This window comes from Petromyzon marinus, chromosome 56, assembly GCF_048934315.1.
Source record: "Petromyzon marinus isolate PM22_M1 ecotype Great Lakes invasive population chromosome 56, UKy_Petmar_22M1.pri1.0, whole genome shotgun sequence".
Classification (NCBI taxonomy): domain Eukaryota; kingdom Metazoa; phylum Chordata; class Hyperoartia; order Petromyzontiformes; family Petromyzontidae; genus Petromyzon; species Petromyzon marinus.
Window position 1 is genome coordinate 4,017,284 of NC_133722.1, and position 20,637 is coordinate 4,037,920.

The following is a 20,637-nucleotide window of genomic DNA, read 5'->3' on the forward strand; positions in this document are numbered from 1 at the left end:
GCAGTGTATTTTTCCCTCTTGAGGCCACACGCACGCACGCGCGGTTTTGTTGCCCGACAATTCCCCCAATCACTTTTTGCGATCCCTTTTCCCAGGAATCGAAAGCCGTCCCCAATGGCCACGCGGAAGGTGAGTGCGCGGACGTTTACACCACGTGACCTCACACAGGATGTGTCGATCACGCGGGTTCGACTCCCCGTAATCGGAGGGGGTCTTCGTCTCCGTGCCACCAACTCGGCTCGCCAAGGGGTTTGTAAGCGCAGCGTGCTAACCGCTGCGCCACCGCTCCCCCGCTAATATTTGGACTGCCCTTCGGCCTCCACTGGGTTGGCTCGGCATGAAAAGTTAGCACCTGGTATGGTATGTCAACATTATACTTGGAGAGACAAAGGCGGCCGGGCGCGGTTCTGACACACCACCCTTCTCATTGGTGGGCACTGCAGGGCGGTGGTGCAGCGGTTAGCACACCGCGTCAGCCCGTACGTTCTAACACCGTATTCTTGTGCAGGGAAAGTGAGTTTTCAGGTCCATACGGCGTACAGCCGTTACAATACAGGCAACAACAACAACATCTGTCGACGTGTTTGTGTTTCTCTTGCGATGGGACTTTGTAGGATGAACGTTGCAATTTATAAGGGGCACGGTGTGACCAATAAGGTCTGAATTGGTCTGTAATAAGATAGGGCACTGATAAGGGGCTGACAGGTATGGGTTAGCAGCAATGCGCTAACATCAGTGACAAACATCTGAACCGTTCCTGGCCTTAAATGAGTAGCTCGTGTGACGTGCGTAAACATCAGCATTGGGAAGACAAAGGTGGGCGGGCATGGTGCCAGCCACACCCGCCCCCTCGTGTGCCGTGCCGGTGTTCGCGAACGGCACTTGCCCCCAAAACAGCCTGCGCAGGCTACACGGTTGACCCTCGTCGTTGCGTGCGTGCGTGCGTGTGTATGTGTGCGTGCGTATGTGTGCGTGTGTGTGCGTGTGTGTGCGTGCGCGTGTGCGTGCGTGTGCGTGTGTGCATGCGTGTGCGTGTGTGCGTGCGTGTGTGTGCGTGCGTGTGCGTGCGTTGACCAGACGAGGCGTTGTCCACCAGGGAGCGAATCCAGATCTTCGCTCGCCTCGCCGTGGAGCTCTCCCCACCTCGCCCCGCCTCGTCCCTCTCCCGCTCAAAGGTGACCTCGCGTGGCCCACGGCTGCTCCACGGCCGCCGCGCGGCAGAGGAGGCACGCGGTTTCACTGCGCCGGGGTTTTTTGCGGTGGAAGATTCCGGGGGCGGAGAGGGGGCAGGGGGGGGTGCTGGGGAAAGAAGAGAGGCGACGGATGGGGGGCGATGGAGGGAACTCACGTGGGAGGGAGGGATTGAGGGAGCTCCACGTGGATCGTCTCGTTCCCTTGTCTCCCCGTGCACCCCCCCCCCCTTCCGGGCGCAGTCGCTGAGCTCCTACGAGCTGAGCCGCTCGGTGGGGGATGGCGCCGGCGCCCGGCTGCACCGCACCTCCAGCACGGACACGCTGGACGGCCACAACTCCATGGGTAGCGGCCACAACAACATCACCACCACCAGCACCACCAGCACCACCAGCACCACCCCCAGCACCATCAGCACCACCAACACCACCAGCACCACCCCCCGGCACCAACACAACCACCAGCAGCAGCACCATCAGCACCACCATCAGCACCATCAGCACCACCATCATCACCATCAGCACCATCACCACCATCACCACCAGCAGCACCATCAGCACCATCAGCACCACCATCACCACCATCAGCACCACCATCAGCACCAACACAACCACCACCAGCACCATCAGCACCAACACAACCACCAGCAGCACCACCATCACCACCATCAGCACCACCAGCACCACCAGCACCACCAGCACAATCAGCACCACCAGCACCACCATCATCACCACCAGCACCATCAGCACCACCAGCACCATCAGCACCACCAGCACCACCATCACCACCATCAGCACCACCAGCACCACCCCCAGCACCATCAGCACCACCAGCACCACCAGCACAACCACCACCTGCAGCAGCACCAATGACAAAGATCCATAACAGACTGTAGGGGCAAGTGCTGTTAGCGAGTAGCAGCTATGAAGGCCGGGATGGCACACGAGGGGTTGCCAGCACCACGCCCGGCCGCCTTTGTCTCCCCGGTGGCGATGTTTACTACACACCACACCGGGTACTCATTTGAGGCTGAGTCGACCTAGGGAAGGCCCATGACCGGTTCAGATAATCTTCACCGGTGTTGGCCGTGAGCGGGAATCGAACCCGGGTCGCCGGGCTCGTTAGCGCAGCGAAGCGCCGACCGCTACACGAACCGCTCCCCAGCTGCACCACCATCGCGCCTTCCTCCCTCGTGCGCACCACGTGGCACCGTTGACGGCGGTGTGCGTGGTGGTGGTGGTGGTGGTGCCGGTGTCTGGTGCTGCGCGCAGGAGACGCGCCGCCGTCCGGCGTGGGGCTGCAGCCCTCGGAGATGGTGTCGGTGCGCCAGCGCATGGCCATGTACCAGTCGGCAGTCGTGCGCAGCACGGGCAACGCACAGGCGAGCACCACCGCGTCTCCAGCCCCGATGCCGACTCGAACCTCGACCCTAACCGTGGCTAAAATCGGCCGCGGCACGCACTCTTAGACGCTGGCACTTGACGCAATGCTTTCGCTTATCCCGACTCCAACCGTTGCCCCGGCTCCAACCCTGACCCCCGACTCGAGCACAAATACTGTACCACGAGTCACAACACCGGTAGCTAACCCTGACCCTGAAATCCAACCCTAACCCTGACCGTACCACTCGTCACAACACCGATAACTCACCGACACCCTGAATTCAACCCTAACCCTGACCGTACCACTCGTCACAACACCGATAACTCACCGACACCCTGAAATCCAACCCTAACCCTGACCGTACCACTCGTCACAACACCGATAACCCCACACCCTGAATCCAACCCTAACCCTGACCGTACCACTCGTCACAACACCGATAACTCACCGACACCCTGAATCCAACCCTAACCCTGACCGTACCACTCGTCACAACACCGATAACTCACCGACACCCTGAATCCAACCCTCTAACACTGTTCGCACAGCGAGTCACAACACGATCACGAACTCCGACCGTGACTCTAACCCTGACCTGGAATCCAACTGCAACGCTCACCCAGACCCCAAACCCTCACGCGGGCTCGAACCATGGCATTGGCCACACCAGCTGACCCTGAACCTCTCACGGGTCACGTCACGCAGCCCAAAGGGCAGCCCCAAGGGCAGCCCCAAGGGCAGCTGTTGCTGTGCGGCACAAGGTGACTCGCGCTCGCTGGCCCTGCAGTGTTCCAGGAAGAGGCAACAATTGTTGCTGTGTGTGAATCCCATTTGAGGAATGTAATTTGTGTAATGTATGTGTGCGTAATGTATGTGTGTGTAATGTGTGTGTGTGTAACGTGTGTGTGTAATGTATATATGTGTAATGTGTGTGTGTAACGTGTGTGTGTGTAATGTGAGTGTGTGTAATGTGTGTGTGTAATGTATATGTGTGTAATGTGTGTGTGTAATGTATGTGTATAATGTATGTGTGTGTAACGTGTGTGTGTGTAATGTATGTGTGCGTAATGTGTGTGTGTGTGTGTGTAATGTGTGTGATGTATGTGTGTGTAATGTGTGTGTGTAATGTATGTGTGTGTAACGTGTGTGTGTGTAATGTATATGTGTGTAATGTGTGTGTAATGTGTGTGTGTAATGTATATGTGTGTAATGTGTGTGTAATGTGTGTGTGTAATGCGTGTGTGTAATGTGTGTGTGTAATGTGTGTAATGTATGTATTATTGTGTGTGTATTGTGTGTGTAATGTGTGTGTGTAATATGTGTGTAATGTTATGTGTAATGTGTGTAATGTGTGTGTAATGTATGTAATATTGTGTGTAATGTGTGTGTAATGTGTGTACGTGTGTGTGTTTATGTGCAATGTGTGTTTGTAAAGTGTCGAAGTAATATGTGTGCATGTAATGTGTGTGCATGTAATGTGTGTTTAAGTAAGGCGAGTGTATGTAATGTGTGTATGTAATGTGTGTGCATGTAATGTGTGTGCATGTAATGTGTGTTTAAGTAAGGCGAGTGTATGTAATGTGTGTATGTAATGTGTGTGCATGTAATGTGTGTGCATGTAATGTGTGTGTATGTAATGTGTGTATGTAATGTGTGTGCATGTAATGTGTGTGTATGTAATGTGTGTATGCAAGGCGAGTGTATGCAAGGCGAGTGTATGCAATGTGTGTATAACACATAGGCTTTCGCGACCAATATCATCCATAAGAGGGTTATTTGGGGTTAGAGCGTGTAAATATGTCGTTAAAACCCGCCACCACCCGACACAGCCAACTAGTAAGGGTTGTCACGTAAACAGAACGTGGCCAATACAGCACACACATCAGGCTGTTGCCTGATGTGTGTGCTGTAAAAAATATTGTTATCACCTGATGAAGCTAGTTGTAATTACTGGCGAAACGTCGTACTCAGATTGTTGTGGCTTGGCTCTCCAACACACCGGTGTGCTGTACTAGTGACGAATTGGCCACGTTCTGTTTACGTGACAACCCTTAATGGTTGGGTGTGTCGGGTGGTGGCGGGTTTAACGACACATTTATATATTTACGCGATCTAACCCAAATAAACCCCTCTATTATGGAGGATGTGTGTATGTAATGTGAGTGTTTGTAATGTGAGTGTATGCAATGTGTACGGTGTGTACGTGCAGTTCAAAGTTCACGTTGGGAAGTCAGTGAAGCAACCATCTCCTCCAAACGCCTTCCCACCAGGTACGCCTTCATGGGGCGGGGTGGGGGGGGGAAAGGCCTTTATACAGCAGTGGATAGGTCATGGCTGCTACTGCTGATTGTAGTAATAATAACCAATGTACAGGGTGTTTTAAAACGAGGGACCCAATTTCAAAGCAGTATATTTCACGATGGCAACATGTTACAATTACACAAAAAGTTACAAACGGTTTAATGAGTTATCAAGTTTTACGAAGAAGTTATATATTTTGATTTAAAGCTTTCGTGACTGCAGGGATTCATATTCTTGGTTCTTTCGGTAAAGTCACGTAGAAGGGGAACAATAAAATAATAATAAAACATTTAAAATGATTTTATTGTTTCCCTTCTACGTGACTTTACCGAAAGAACCAAGAATAATTTTATAAATGCTCGATGTGCCCTCCACCTGCTGTACGGACAACATCGAGACGATAGTTGAATTCGTCCCAAACGCCTCTCTTCCCACGTTTCCCTCTAAGGTGCGTGGTCGCCCTGTGCTCTTCCCCTTACATTAACAGCAGCCCGTGTCCTCAAATCGTCGGTACCAACGACGAATGCTCTTTGACATTGGCGGATCAATGCCAAAACGCCGTTGAAACGCACGCTGCACCACAATTACGGATTAAGTCTTGGTGAACTGCAGAACGCAAAACGCCCCTTGTGTTGCGGGGTCACCGTGTTGCGAATGACTGAGGCTAGGGGCTGTTCGTGCGCTGGGAGAGACATCTCGTGGTAATCATTTGAATATCTATGCCCCGCCCTTTCAAGTGGTAAGAGTTTCATTAATGGGAGGGTTCGTGGTTGGGGAGATATAGCGATTTCAAATCGAGTCCATCTTTTTCAAACACCCTGTATTTACAACTTAAAATTTGTAATGCACGCACTTTTAGCTCACTCTCAGAGAGAGAGAGATAATTATTCAGAGAGAGAGAGAATGATTCAGAGGCGCGGGTAAAACCACAGACAGGTGGCAAAGAAGGCAGTTGGGACTGACCTGAGTAATTTCCAAAGCTCTGCGGTCCTACATTGGGATGTTTGGTCAACTCCATGAATCACGAGCGTTTATTATACACGCGTGTAGTGGGAGCACACACTCGTGTCTCCAGAAATTCCCCCTGCTCTGCGGTCCTTCATTGGAATGTCTGCCGCTGTTGCAGGGAAGGTGTCAGCTGACCTGCAGCAGGTGTCGACGAAGTCTCTGAAGCAGCGCTTCGAGGATCACGCGCAGAAGCCTCCGGCTCACGACAAAGCACCGGCCCCGGCGGCAAAGGTCACGGTCCAGGTGAGGTCAATGTCACGGTCCAGGCGAGGTCAATGTCACGGCTCAAGGTCACGATCTAGGTGAGGTCAGGGTCATGGTCCGAGTGAGGTCAAGGTCACGGTCCAGGCGACGCCAGGGTCGAAGTCCACGCGACGCCAGGGCCACGGTCCAGGTGAGGTCAAGGTCATGGTACAGGCGAGGTCAGGGTCCCAGAGCTCGGGTGGTGCACTGAGATCACGAGGAGGGACACGGGAGCCCACATGGGGGCCCACACGGGGGCCCACACGGGGGCCCACACGGGGGCCCACACGGGGGCCCACACGGGGGCCCACACGGGGGCCCACACGGGGGCCCACACGGGGGCCTACACGGCGACTCTCGCGGGTGTCACAGGTGACAATACATTCTCACTCAGTCACTCACCTACACACTCACCCACACACCCACTCATACACACTCACCCCACTCACCCACACAACAACAACCGCCATTCGCCACTAAGCGGCGGTGACATCACCACGACGCTTGTGCCAGGCTATGTGCACGTTGAGGCCACGTGAAGTGTCGAACGCCCGCTGGCAGGAGGTCACGGGGCAGACCCAGGTGCCACGGGTCGACTGACTGAGATGACTGGCTGATGCACCACCTGCGCCCCCCACTATACCAATTTGCTGTGCTTTAGCCACCCGGCGCTCCACTCGTTGTTGTGAGCATCGCTCCTCCCCCCTCCGTTGTTGTTGGAGGGCGACTGCCTCCAACTGCTCAATAGTGTCCTTCACGAGCCTCCTCCACAGAGGCCGATCTTGACACCGCTGGTACCAATCATCGGCAAGTCCACTCAGCTCCACGTCCTCCTGTACCACATCACTCCATCTCTTCTCTAGCCCATGCCGTGCCCGTTTAGCGCCCTTGATCCAGCCAAACAAAAGCTGTTTAGGCATGCGGTGGCTGGGCATGCGGGCTACATGACCCAGTCAACGCAGCCTTGCCTGCCGGAGGAGCTCACCGATGGGACTTGGTCCAGATCTTTCAAGGGTTTGTGAGCTCCTCACACAATCCAGCCTGATTAAACCCAGGATGGATCGTAGGCAGGCCAGCCTAAATGTTTCTAACCGGCAAAGATGTTCCATAAGGGAGGTCCACGTTTCACAAGCGTAGAGAAGGGAGGGCATGACTGTGGCCGAGAAGACCTGAAGCTTCGTGTGGAGCGACAGACCAGGTAGCTTCCACACAGCGTTACACAACCGATAAAACGATAATGCCGCTCGACTAATTCGGAGTGAGACCTCTGCTGTCAAACCAGAGCCGGTCATGAACACACTACCCAGGTATGGGAAACTCTCCACTCTCTCCACAACTGCCCTATCACCGATTGGGAGTTTTGGGGGTGGAGTGTCCGATGGTACAAAATACCCAGGCAGATGCGTAGTTTTGGTGGGGCTGATGGTAAGGCCCCATCTCTTCGTGGCACGCTCCAGTCTCAGCAGCAGCGTCTCCAACTCCTCCTCTGAATGAGCAGCAACTACCAGATCATCAGCATACATAACATGGTTGAGCAATAGGGAGCCATCCCTTGACCGCACCCGGGCATCGATCAGCCTTCCATTGTATCTGTACCAGATGAAAATTCCTCCGGTACAGCTATTGAAGGCTTCACGAACTACGTACTCGAAATAGATGTTAAATAATGTGGGAGCCAGAGGACATCCGGGCCCGCTCACCATCACCCACATACCCACTCACTCAGCCACCCACTCACTCACCACACTCACCCACACACCCACTCACTCACCACACTCACCCACACACCCACTCACTCACCACACTCACCCACACACCCACACACTCACTCACCAACCCACCCACTCACTGTGGCGGGGAGGCCATCATCCAGCAGTGGATTAACCACGGCCAACGCCGTTGCCGCGTGCCCCATCCGCTCACAGAAGCCGGTGCCGTCGGAGGACGCTTCGTGTCCCGGCTGCCTCAAGACGGTGTACCTGGTGGACCGGCTGGTGATCGACGGGCGCACCTACCACCGTCGCTGTTTCCGCTGCTCCCACTGCTCCAGCCAGCTCAGGTGCCGTGCCGTGGGCGGCACGTGGTGGTGGAGGAGGAGGGGGGGAGGTGGTGGGGAGAAGGGGAGGAGGTGGGGAGGGGGGGGGAGGTGGTGGGGGGAGGTGGTGGTGGGGCGGTTGACTGCAGAGTGTAGGCCCTCGAAGGCCCAACGTGCCGAGCGGGCCGCCTACTGAGTGAGGGTGGGGGCGAGGTGACTGTCGCGCTGTGTGGCGTTGAGCGAGGTCGCTGTTGTGATGAGAGCTCCGTGTCTCTCTATCTCCATGTCTCCCTCTCGGTGTCTCCGTCCCCCTCCCCCGCCCCCCCCCCCCGCGTCTCTGCCCCCGCAGCCTGGGTAACTACGCGTCGCTGCAGGGCCGCGTCTACTGCGAGCCGCACTTCGAGCAGCTCTTCAAGACCAAGGGCAACTACGAGGACGGCTTCGGCATCAAGGGGCACCGCGGCGCTCGCGGCTGGCAGGCCCCGGGCGGAGGGGCGGGAGGAGGTACGTCGCCCTCCGATCCCACGGGGCCACAGGCCGACAGCACCGCAGCGTTCGCCACCGCCGCCGCCGCCGCGCTGGCGCGGGCCCCAACGGCGCACGGCGGCCGCGACGACGACGGCGGCGGCGATGGCGACGACGAGGAGGAGGAGGTGTTCGTGTGCCCGTCGTCGCCGCCTCCCACGGGGAGCTCTCCCGGCGAGAGGCGCGCTGCCGCGGGAGAACCCGGCACGACCGCCGTCGCGGGGGGGGCGGCCGCCGCCGAGAGCGTGGGGAAGCTCAAGGTGCTGTGGCCGCCCCCGGACGGCGGCGGCGCGGCCAAGAGCGGCAGGTCGGCCGCCGTGGGCCCCGTCGCCGGCTCCGTCTCCTCGTCGCCCTTCGTCAAGGCGGTGAGCGAGGGATCTTCTTCGGAGGGGGGGTGCCCTCCCTCCTTCCCGGCCGGGGCCCACGCGCCCGCCTCGCAGCACGTGCAGGCGGCCAGGGCGCTCTACGAGAGGGCGAGGTCCCCCGCGCCGGGGCCGCCAGGCGCCGCCATCCGGCCGGCCATCGCCACCGGTGCAGAGCGGCGGTCGCCCGGCTCCGAGGTGAAGAGGGTTCGCTTCTCCGACGCGGACGTCGCGCTGGAGTCTCCCGACCGCGACGGCGACTCCGACGGCAACGGGGACTCCGACGATGATGGCGGCGGCGGCGGCCGCCTCGACGAACGCGAAGGTTCCTTGCGCTCGGAAACCAACGACGACGAAGAGGTCTTCCTCGCCGCGTCGGCAGAACTGGAGGAGAAGCCGGAGGAGGCTTGGGAAGACGGCGGCGCAGGAGATGTCTGGCGGAGCGAGGAGACCCTCGCCGGGCCCGCGCGCGGCCACCCGGCCGCGTGGCTGCCGTCGACCGAGCCGGCGTGGGAGGCCTCGGACGCCGCGGAGCCGACGGGTCCGACAGCGGCACCGAGGGGCGCGGGCAGGGACGGAGAGGAGCGCGACCGAGCGGCAGCGGCAGCGGCTGACGACGGCGGCGATGCGGTCGCTCCAAAGCCGAGTCCCGGACACGCCGAGAACCGCAACGCGGAAAAGGAGCCCGCAGCGAGGGGCAAGCGCGGCCCCCTGGCTAAATTGCGGTCGCCGCTCGCCAAGCTGTTTGGCAGAGGCGGCAAAGAGAAGTCGGGCGGCAATGAGCAGGCGGAACAGAAGCCGGTTCCTCCGCCGGAACAGCATTCGGCTCGGAGCCGCTCGGCGGGAGAGGGAGACGGGAAGGAAGTAGGGAGCGACGCCGGGGGTGGCCGTGCGGATGCGGACATCGAGTTGACTGGTGCGGGGAGCAGCGATGGCGGTGGCGACGGTGGCAGTGGCGCTGTGCCGGCAGAGGCGAGCGCGCACGAGCCAGAGGACGCGGGCAGGAACGATGAGATCGGCACGGAAGGTCAAAGAGGGGTCCCGCGAGAGGTCGAGCTGCCTGGGCCCGGGCCAGCAGGGGCAGCCGAGACAGAACACGTGCAGGGCGCTGGGTCAAGTCTGTGGGGAGACCCTGGAGAGCCAGAAGACCGAGAAGAATCAAGATACCGAGAAGAACCAGGAGACCAAGAAGAACCAGGAGACCAAGAAGGACCAGAATACCCAGAAGAACCAAGATACCAAGAAGAACCAGGAGACCAAGAAGAACCAGGACACCAATTAGAACCAAGATACCAAGAAGAACCAGGACACCAATTAGAACCAAGATACCAAGAAGAACCAGAATACCCAGAAGAACCAAGATACCAAGAAGAACCAGGAGACCAATTAGAACCAGAATACCAAGAAGAACCAGAATACCCAGAAGAACCAAGATACCCAGAAGAACCAGGAGACCAATTAGAACCAGAATACCAAGAAGAACCAAAATACCCAGAAGAACCAGGATATCAAGAAGAACCAGGAGACCAATTAGAACCAAGATACCAAGAAGAACCAGAATACCCAGAAGAACGAGGAGACCGAGACGAAGCAGGAGAATCATGGAAGACGACCGCTTGCAGCGAGGAGTTTGCAGACGCCGCCGAGGGTCTGTCCTTCGCGTCAGACCCCTTCGACGGCGTCTCCCCGTTCGCCGCGGCCGAGTCCGGCGCGCCCGGGGAGCCGCTCGCGGCCGACGCGTCCCGCGGCTCGCAGCCGGCGGCGGCGGCGACGAACGGAGGGCCGCCCGGCGCGGCGGCGCCGGCATGGCTCGTGGACGGCGACCCCTTCGACCCCGACGCGAGCGGCTTCGGCCTCGACGGCGCCGGAACGTCCGACGCGCGCTTCCTCTCGGACGGCGTCCTCGAGTTTAGCCGTGGGTCCCCATCGGCGGTCGAACCGGGCCCCGCGGACGCGACGTTCGCGGGCCTCGCGGGCGCACGCATGAGCGGCCCCGACGGCGCCGTCGACTTCTTGGACGCCGCTGACGGCCGCCGCGTCCTCGAGACGTCGTCCACGTTCGGCCTCGCGGTGTCCGGCCCGCAGAACCCCTTCTCCGAGGACCTTTTCGGAATGACCGATTGGTCGGTCAGCAGCGACGCCATCTTCGTGCAGAACACGTTGCCTCACGTGGCAGGCGGTGGTGGTGATGGTGGTCATATGTCACTCATCGATGATTTTTTCATGGGAGCGGCCGACGCTTCAATCGCCGGCGCTGGCGGCAACAGCTCTGCCGGCGACGCCTTCACCGACGACATATTCGGCATGGGACTCCCCGCCCCGGCCGCCGCCGTGGCCTCGCCGACCTCACCGACCCAGGCCAATGGGCAGCAGTGGAGCGACGACCTCCTGGGATGAATGCGGAGGAGGTTGAGCTGGGGGGGACGGGGGGGTTAGGGGGGTGGTGGCTCAGCAGCGCACGGGGTCGAAGTGCAGGACTCGGGGGGGGGGGGGGGATGGAACTCTTCCCAGAGCGAGCGGTGCCGCGGGGGCGAGACGCGCCGTGCCGCTCCGTGCCGTTCCGTGCCGCTCCGTGCCATGGAATGACGCGGGCTCGGGCGGCACAAACCTCGCCAGCACCGCCACCGTCCGCGCCGCCGTGTGGCACCAGGGAGACGCGGGGGTGGCGGGGGGGGGGGGGGGGGTAGGGGGTAGGATAGAGGTGTGGGGGGTTGTTTTGAGGGCAGGGTTCTGTGACCCGGCGACCCAGCTCACTGCTCCCCCCCCCCATGCCACCTCCGCTCGGAGGACCAACCACTGCCATTAACGACTGACGTGCCGCTGTAAAGGAGTTGGTGGGGTCATGACCACCACAATGGATTTGGTGCCCCACAGGGCGAAATTTCCGATGAGGCCTCCCACCGCTGGCCTTTATAAAGCACCCCCCCCCCCACCCCCACGGATCTGAGATGTGGTGGCAAACCGCCCCCCCCCCCCTCCCCGCTGTCCGGCCTCTCGCTTTGCGGCAATGTGCGCATGCGCGTGTTTCAGATTGTAAATAGGTGCTCGCTAACAGCGCTTGCCCCAACAGTTCAGGCTGCACGGGGGATCTTCGTGCGGTCGTTTAGATGTTTCGCAGAGACGGAGGGTTGCCAACTCCGTGGCTTGAAAATTCCGGGACGCATCGCGGGGAAAAAAATTTGGGCAAATCATTCACCTTGTGACCTAAGCCAGAATCGTTTTGTTCCCTCTCAATTATGGATCATGCTTTCATTTTTATCGCCACGCAAATGACAAATGCCGGGGAGGGAAAACTTTCAACGTCTCCCGGGAAGACTTAGGGAGATATGTCTCTGGGACCGGAGTTGTCACCTCCTCGAGCGAGAGGACGGTCCTGGGGGGAATATCAGGACGGGTGGCAACCCTACTCAGATACTCGGGTGCTGGCAGGGCGACCTCACAGCTAAGCCCCCTCTGGCCTAGGCGTGAGATTTTATTGAGCGACCGCTTCTCTCGTTCAGCTGCCATCGTCGCGATGCTTCGGCCCCGGTAATGGCTCGAGCTGCCTGCAACTGGCTGCTCAAACCTTCAACGCCGGTCCGTCGACCCAGCGCCGAGCCACCCCGGCGTGCCGCCTTCATTGACCAAACCAAAACAAAGTTCAACGTGAACTCTGCTCTTTTGAATATTATTTTTTTGTTACGTATATATATTTTTCAAAATGTTGTTTGAATCTTTTTTTCTGGGTCGCTGGTAGACTGCAGTAGGTGACACGTTGATCGCAGTTTGCCAACAGGCCGTATCGAGAGAAAGCTTATACAGGATGTGGTGTGCCGGGGTGCGGGAATATTACCCACGGGGGAGGGGGTGGTGAGAGGGGGGTGGGGTCGCTGACTCCGGGTTGAATTTAAAACCTTTGGTTGATGATGTGACACATACACGTGTGTGGAGGATGATGCGGTAGGGCGGTGTGGGGGGAGGGAGGGGGGATAGGGTCAAGCTACTTGCCAGTCGGGAATGAAAACATCGCAGGAAAGGATGGAGATGGGAGAAGGGGAAAAGCGGACGTTGTGAGAGGTGACATTATTATTATTAGGTGACATTATTCAGCTCCTGTGACATTATTACATTATTAGGTGACATTATTACATTATTAGGTGACATTATTATTAGGTGACAGTATTATTACTACATTATTAAGTGACATTATTCAGCTCCTGTGACATTATTATTACATTATTAGGTGACATTATTCAGCTCCTGGAACATTATTATTACATTATTAGGTGACATTATTCAGCTCCTGTGACATTATTATATTATTAGGTGACATTATACAGCTCCTGTGACATTATTATTACATTATTAGGTGACATTATACAACTCCTGTGACATTATTATTACATTATTAGGTGACATTATTCAGCTCCTGTGACATTATTATTACATTATTAGGTGACATTATACAGCTCCTGTGACATTATTATTATATTATTAGGTGACATTATTTAACTCCTGTGACATTACTACATTATTAGGTGACATTATACAGCTCCTGTGACACTATTATTACTACATTATTAGGTGACATTATTCAGTTCCTGTGACATTATTATTTCATTATTAGGTGACATTATTACATTATTAGGTGACATTATTTAACTCCTGTGACATTACTACATTATTAGGTGACATTATACATCTCCTGTGACATTATTATTACATTATTAGGTGACATTATTACATTATTAGGTGACATTATACAGCTCCTGTGACACTATTATTACTACATTATTAGGTGACATTATTCAGTTCCTGTGCCATTATTATTTCATTATTAGGTGACATTATTACTACATCATTAGGTGACATTATTCAGCTACTGTGACATTATTACATTAGGTGACATTATTACATTATTAAGTGACATTTAAATCCTGTTACATTATTATTACTACATTATTAGGTGACGTTATTCAGTTCCTGTGACATTATTTCATTATTAGGTGACATTATTACATTATTAGGTGACATTATTCAGCTCCTGTGACATTATTCATACATCATTAGGTGACATTATACAGCTCCTGTGACATTATTATTACTACATTATTAAGTGACATTATTCAGCTCCTGTGACATTATTACTACATTATTAGGTGACATTATACATCTCCTGTGACATTATTATTACATTATTAGGTGACATTATTACTACATTATTAGGTGACATTATTCAGCTCCTGTGACATTATTATTACATTATTAGGTGACATTATTATTACATTATTAGGTGACATTATACATCTCCTGTGACATTATTATTTCATTATTAGGTGACATTATTACATTATTAGGTGACATTATTTAACTCCTGTGACATTACTACATTATTAGGTGACATTATACATCTCCTGTGACATTATTATTACATTATTAGGTGACATTATTATTACATTATTAGGTGACATTATACAGCTCCTGTGACACTATTATTACTACATTATTAGGTGACATTATTCAGCTCCTGTGACATTATTATTACATTATTAGGTGACATTATACAACTCCTGTGACATTATTATTACATTATTAGGTGACATTATTCAGCTCCTGTGACATTATTATTACATTATTAGGTGACATTATACAGCTCCTGTGACATTATTATATTATTAGGTGACATTATTTAACTCCTGTGACATTACTACATTATTAGGTGACATTATACAGCTCCTGTGACACTATTATTACTACATTATTAGGTGACATTATTCAGTTACTGTGACATTATTATTTCATTATTAGGTGACATTATTACATTATTAGGTGACATTATTTAACTCCTGTGACATTACTACATTATTAGGTGACATTATACATCTCCTGTGACATTATTATTATATTATTAGGTGACATTATTATTACATTATTAGGTGACATTATACAGCTCCTGTGACACTATTATTACTACATTATTAGGTGACATTATTCAGTTCCTGTGCCATTATTATTTCATTATTAGGTGACATTATTACTACATCATTAGGTGACATTATTCAGCTACTGTGACATTATTACATTAGGCGACATTATTACATTATTAAGTGACATTTAAATCCTGTTACATTATTATTACTACATTATTAGGTGACATTATTCAGTTCCTGTGACATTATTTCATTATTAGGTGACATTATTACATTATTAGGTGACATTATTCAGCTCCTGTGACATTATTCATACATCATTAGGTGACATTATACAGCTCCTGTGACATTATTATTACTACATTATTAAGTGACATTATTCAGCTCCTGTGACATTATTACTACATTATTAGGTGACATTATACAGCTCCTGTGACATTATTATTACATTATTAGGTGACATTATACAGCTCCTGTGACATTATTATTACATTATTAAGTGACATTATTCAGCTCCTGTGACATTATTACTACATTATTAGGTGACATTATACAGCTCCTGTGACATTATTATTACATTATTAGGTGACATTATACAGCTCCTGTGACATTATTATTACATTATTAAGTGACATTATTCAGTTCCTGTGACATTATTATTACATTATTAAGTGACATTATACATCTCCTGTGACATTATTACTACATTAGGTGACATTTTTATTACATTATTAGGTGACATTATACAGCTCCTGTGACACTATTATTACTACATTATTAGGTGACATTATTACATTATTAGGTGACATTATTATTACATTATTAGGTGACATTATTATTACATTATTAGGTGACATTATGATTACATTATTAGGTAACATTATTATTACATTATTAGGTGACATTATACAGCTCCTGTGACATTATTATTACATTATTAGGTGACATTATTATTACATTATTAGGTGACATTATTATTACATTATTAGGTAACATTATTATTACATTATTAGGTGACATTATACATCTCCTGTGACATTATTATTTCATTATTAGGTGACATTATTACATTATTAGGTGACATTATTTAACTCCTGTGACATTACTACATTATTAGGTGACATTATACATCTCCTGTGACATTATTATTACATTATTAGGTGACATTATTATTACATTATTAGGTGACATTATACAGCTCCTGTGACACTATTATTACTACATTATTAGGTGACATTATTCAGCTCCTGTGACATTATTATTACATTATTAGGTGACATTATTATTACATTATTAGGTGACATTATACATCTCCTGTGACATTATTATTTCATTATTAGGTGACATTATTACATTATTAGGTGACATTATTTAACTCCTGTGACATTACTACATTATTAGGTGACATTATACATCTCCTGTGACATTATTATTACATTATTAGGTGACATTATTATTACATTATTAGGTGACATTATACAGCTCCTGTGACACTATTATTACTACATTATTAGGTGACATTATTCAGCTCCTGTGACATTATTATTACATTATTAGGTGACATTATACAACTCCTGTGACATTATTATTACATTATTAGGTGACATTATTCAGCTCCTGTGACATTATTATTACATTATTAGGTGACATTATACAGCTCCTGTGACATTATTATTATATTATTAGGTGACATTATTTAACTCCTGTGACATTACTACATTATTAGGTGACATTATACAGCTCCTGTGACACTATTATTACTACATTATTAGGTGACATTCAGTTCCTGTGACATTATTATTTCATTATTAGGTGACATTATTACATTATTAGGTGACATTATTTAACTCCTGTGACATTACTACATTATTAGGTGACATTATACATCTCCTGTGACATTATTATTACATTATTAGGTGACATTATTACATTATTAGGTGACATTATACAGCTCCTGTGACACTATTATTACTACTACATTATTAGGTGACATTATTCAGTTCCTGTGCCATTATTATTTCATTATTAGGTGACATTATTACTACATCATTAGGTGACATTATTCAGCTACTGTGACATTATTACATTAGGTGACATTATTACATTATTAAGTGACATTTAAATCCTGTTACATTATTATTACTACATTATTAGGTGACGTTATTCAGTTCCTGTGACATTATTTCATTATTAGGTGACATTATTACATTATTAGGTGACATTATTCAGCTCCTGTGACATTATTCATACATCATTAGGTGACATTATACAGCTCCTGTGACATTATTATTACTACATTATTAAGTGACACTATTCAGCTCCTGTGACATTATTACTACATTATTAGGTGACATTATACAGCTCCTGTGACATTATTATTACATTATTAGGTGACATTATACAGCTCCTGTGACATTATTATTACATTATTAAGTGACATTATTCAGTTCCTGTGACATTATTATTACATTATTAGGTGATATTATTATATTCTTAGGTGACATTATACAGCTCCTGTGACACTATTATTACTACATTATTAGGTGACATTATTACATTATTAGGTGACATTATTATTACATTATTAGGTGACATTATTATTACATTATTAGGTGACATTATGATTACATTATTAGGTAACATTATTATTACATTATTAGGTGACATTATTATTACATTATTAGGTGACATTATTATTACATTATTAGGTAACATTATTATTACATTATTAGGTGACATTATACATCTCCTGTGACATTATTATATGATTAGGTGACATTATTACATTATTAAGTGACATTATTATTACATTATTAGGTAACATTATGACATTATTAGGTGACATTATTATTACATTATTAGGTGACATTATACATCTCCTGTGACATTATTACTACATTAGGTGACATTTTTATTACATTATTAGGTGACATTATACAGCTCCTGTGACACTATTATTACTACAATATTAGGTGACATTATTACATTATTAGGTGACATTATACAGCTCCTGTGACATTATTATTACATTATTAGGTGAGATTATTATTACATTATTAGGTGACATTACATTGTTAGGTGACATTATACAGCTTCTGTGACACTATTATTACATTATTAGGTGACATTATTATTACATTATTAGGTGACATTATACAGCTTCTGTGACACTATTATTACATTATTAGGTGGCATTATTATTACATTATTAGGTGACATTATTATTACATTAGGTGACATTATTATTACATTATTAGGTGACATACATCTCCTGTGACATTACTATTACATTATTAGGTGACATTATTATAATATTATTAGGTGGCATTACTATTACATTATTAGGTGACATTATACATCTCCTGTGACATTATTATATTATTAGGTGACATTATTATTACATTATTAGGTGACATTATTATTACATTATTAGGTAACATTATGACATTATTAGGTGACATTATTACATTATTAGGTGACATTATACAGCTCCTGTGACACTATTATTACTACAATATTAAGTGACATTATTACATTATTAGGTGACATTATACAGCTCCTGTGACATTACTACATTAGGTGACATTTTTATTGCATTATTAGGTGACATTATTATTACATTATTAGGTGACATTACATTATTAGGTGACATTATACAGCTCCTGTGACACTATTATTACATTATTAGGTGGCATTATTATTACATTATTAGGTGACATTATTATTTCATTATCAGGTAACATTATTATTACATTATTAGGTGACATTTTTATTACATTATTAGGTATCATTATTATTACATTATTAGGTGACATTATTAGGTGACATTATACATCTCCTGTGACATTACTATTACATTATTAGGTGACATTATACAGCTCCTGTGACACTATTATTACTACAATATTAGGTGACATTATTACATTATTAGGTGACATTATACAGCTCCTGTGACACTATTATTACTACAATATTAGGTGACATTATTATTATTACATTATTAGGTGACATTATTTAACACCTGTGACATTATTATTACATTATTAGGTGACATTATTTAATTACTGTGACATTATTACTACATTATTAGGTGACATTATACATCTCCTGTGACATTATTATTACATTATTAGGTGACATTTAACTCCTGTGACATTGTTACTACATTATTAGGTGACATTATACGTCTCCTGTGACATTACTATTCAGCCCCCTTGTGCTCAACTTCTGCACCAGACCAACCCAGCTATAGGCCCATTCCTGTGGCAGTGGTGGGGTGGGGGAGCTGCTCTTGCTCGGCCATGGCATCTGAACCACGTGGCTACGGGGCCACGCGGTGGCGTTCACAGCGGCCGCGTGTGGCCGACACGCGGGAAGAGAGAAGGATAATCAGAATATTTACTTCTGCTGGAGGAATCCGACGAGCTTCAAGCTCATGAGTAGGAGGAGAGGTCTCGCCCGCTCGCCCCTAACGCTCTCGCCATTGCGTCTCTCTCGCACGACAGTCAAGGCCCGGGCGGCCGGAGGATCCAAAATCTAAGCCAGGCTCGGCGCTGCGGCGGCGGCGGTGGTCTGGAAGATCGGAGGAGTGATTTGTGTGCCTCGAAGGCCGTGTCTCGCTGGCGGCCTTCAAGGGCCTCCTCTCTGCGGCTGCTGCTGCTACAGGAGCGACGACCCACATCAGTGTTTGCCAGATTTCGGAGAAATAAAATAAAAAATCCCTTCGGCCTTGACTGTAGCTTGTCAAACTGCAGTCCTCGTGATCCTTACCACAGTGCGGATTCCTTAAAACTTTTTTCGTTGAATATTAACACATTTGAGATAAAGGAGTTGATTTAAGCGAGACGCGAAACCGGCACTGAATCCTGGCCTAAGCCGCACCAACTCCAGTGATGATTACACCGGGTTCTCAAGTATAGCGATTTGATGGTCTCAGCCCGGTCACCAGTGACCCGCACAGAGACCCCGCAGACTCACACTGAGCCTCGCAAGCTCATGGAGACCCACAGACTCACACGAAGACCCACAGACTCGCACAGAAACCCATAGGCTCACATTGACACGGGGATCATTAAACCGGCATCTCAGGCGAAGTAAGTAGTCGCTGTGAGTCGATGGTCTGCGCCCAGTCACAAACGACTGCACAAAACGATCCCCCCCCCCCATCACGTTGGAAAGTTTGCGCTTCATGTTTGGATTAAATAAACAAAAAAAATCTGAGAATTCAAAAATATCCCGCTCGGCTGTCGAGCATTACTCGTGGGGGCGGGGGCGGCGGCGGGGGGTCACCCGAAGAAGGGATCTCGGAGGTAGCTCTGTGACGTCCACTTCCGTGGGGTTCTTTACTGTAATAACACGAGAGGGGGGAAGGAGGGATCACACTGCTCAGCGCGAGAGTTCCAAACGGTAGCCCAGTAACCACGGCACATGGCAAGAGCAGGGAAAGTGCAGGGCTTGCGCCCTGTGTCCGTAATTGACTCCGGAGTTTGAATCTGCGAGGTGGGGATTGGGGGGGTGTTAATCGTTGCAATTCCTGGCGATCGCTTTGCTTCTTGTTTCACCTCCTAACTTTGCTGTTATTGGGAAAAAAAATAATAATTAACGAGCGTTAAACCCCAGGAGCCCCCGATTGGCCAGGTTTGGGATATAAATAGAGGCTGCTGAAAGAGGAGGTGGTCGC

At 49.3% G+C, this 20,637-nt stretch overlaps 1 protein-coding gene across 1 annotated transcript in view; it reads left to right on the top strand.

The window, feature by feature from the left end:
- LOC116954688 (uncharacterized) overlaps nt 1-19,690 on the top strand; it is a 28,897-nt gene extending 9,207 nt beyond the window's left edge. The window contains exons 6-14 of the mRNA XM_076052475.1: nt 96-129; nt 1,078-1,175; nt 1,434-1,536; nt 2,463-2,572; nt 4,784-4,844; nt 6,002-6,126; nt 8,052-8,185; nt 8,511-8,665; nt 19,463-19,690. Coding sequence (XP_075908590.1) covers nt 96-129; nt 1,078-1,175; nt 1,434-1,536; nt 2,463-2,572; nt 4,784-4,844; nt 6,002-6,126; nt 8,052-8,185; nt 8,511-8,665; nt 19,463-19,497 — 855 coding nt within the window. The 3' untranslated portion in view covers nt 19,498-19,690. The remainder of the gene's footprint in view (nt 1-95; nt 130-1,077; nt 1,176-1,433; nt 1,537-2,462; nt 2,573-4,783; nt 4,845-6,001; nt 6,127-8,051; nt 8,186-8,510; nt 8,666-19,462) is intronic.
- The last annotated feature ends 947 nt before the right edge of the window (nt 19,691-20,637 follow it).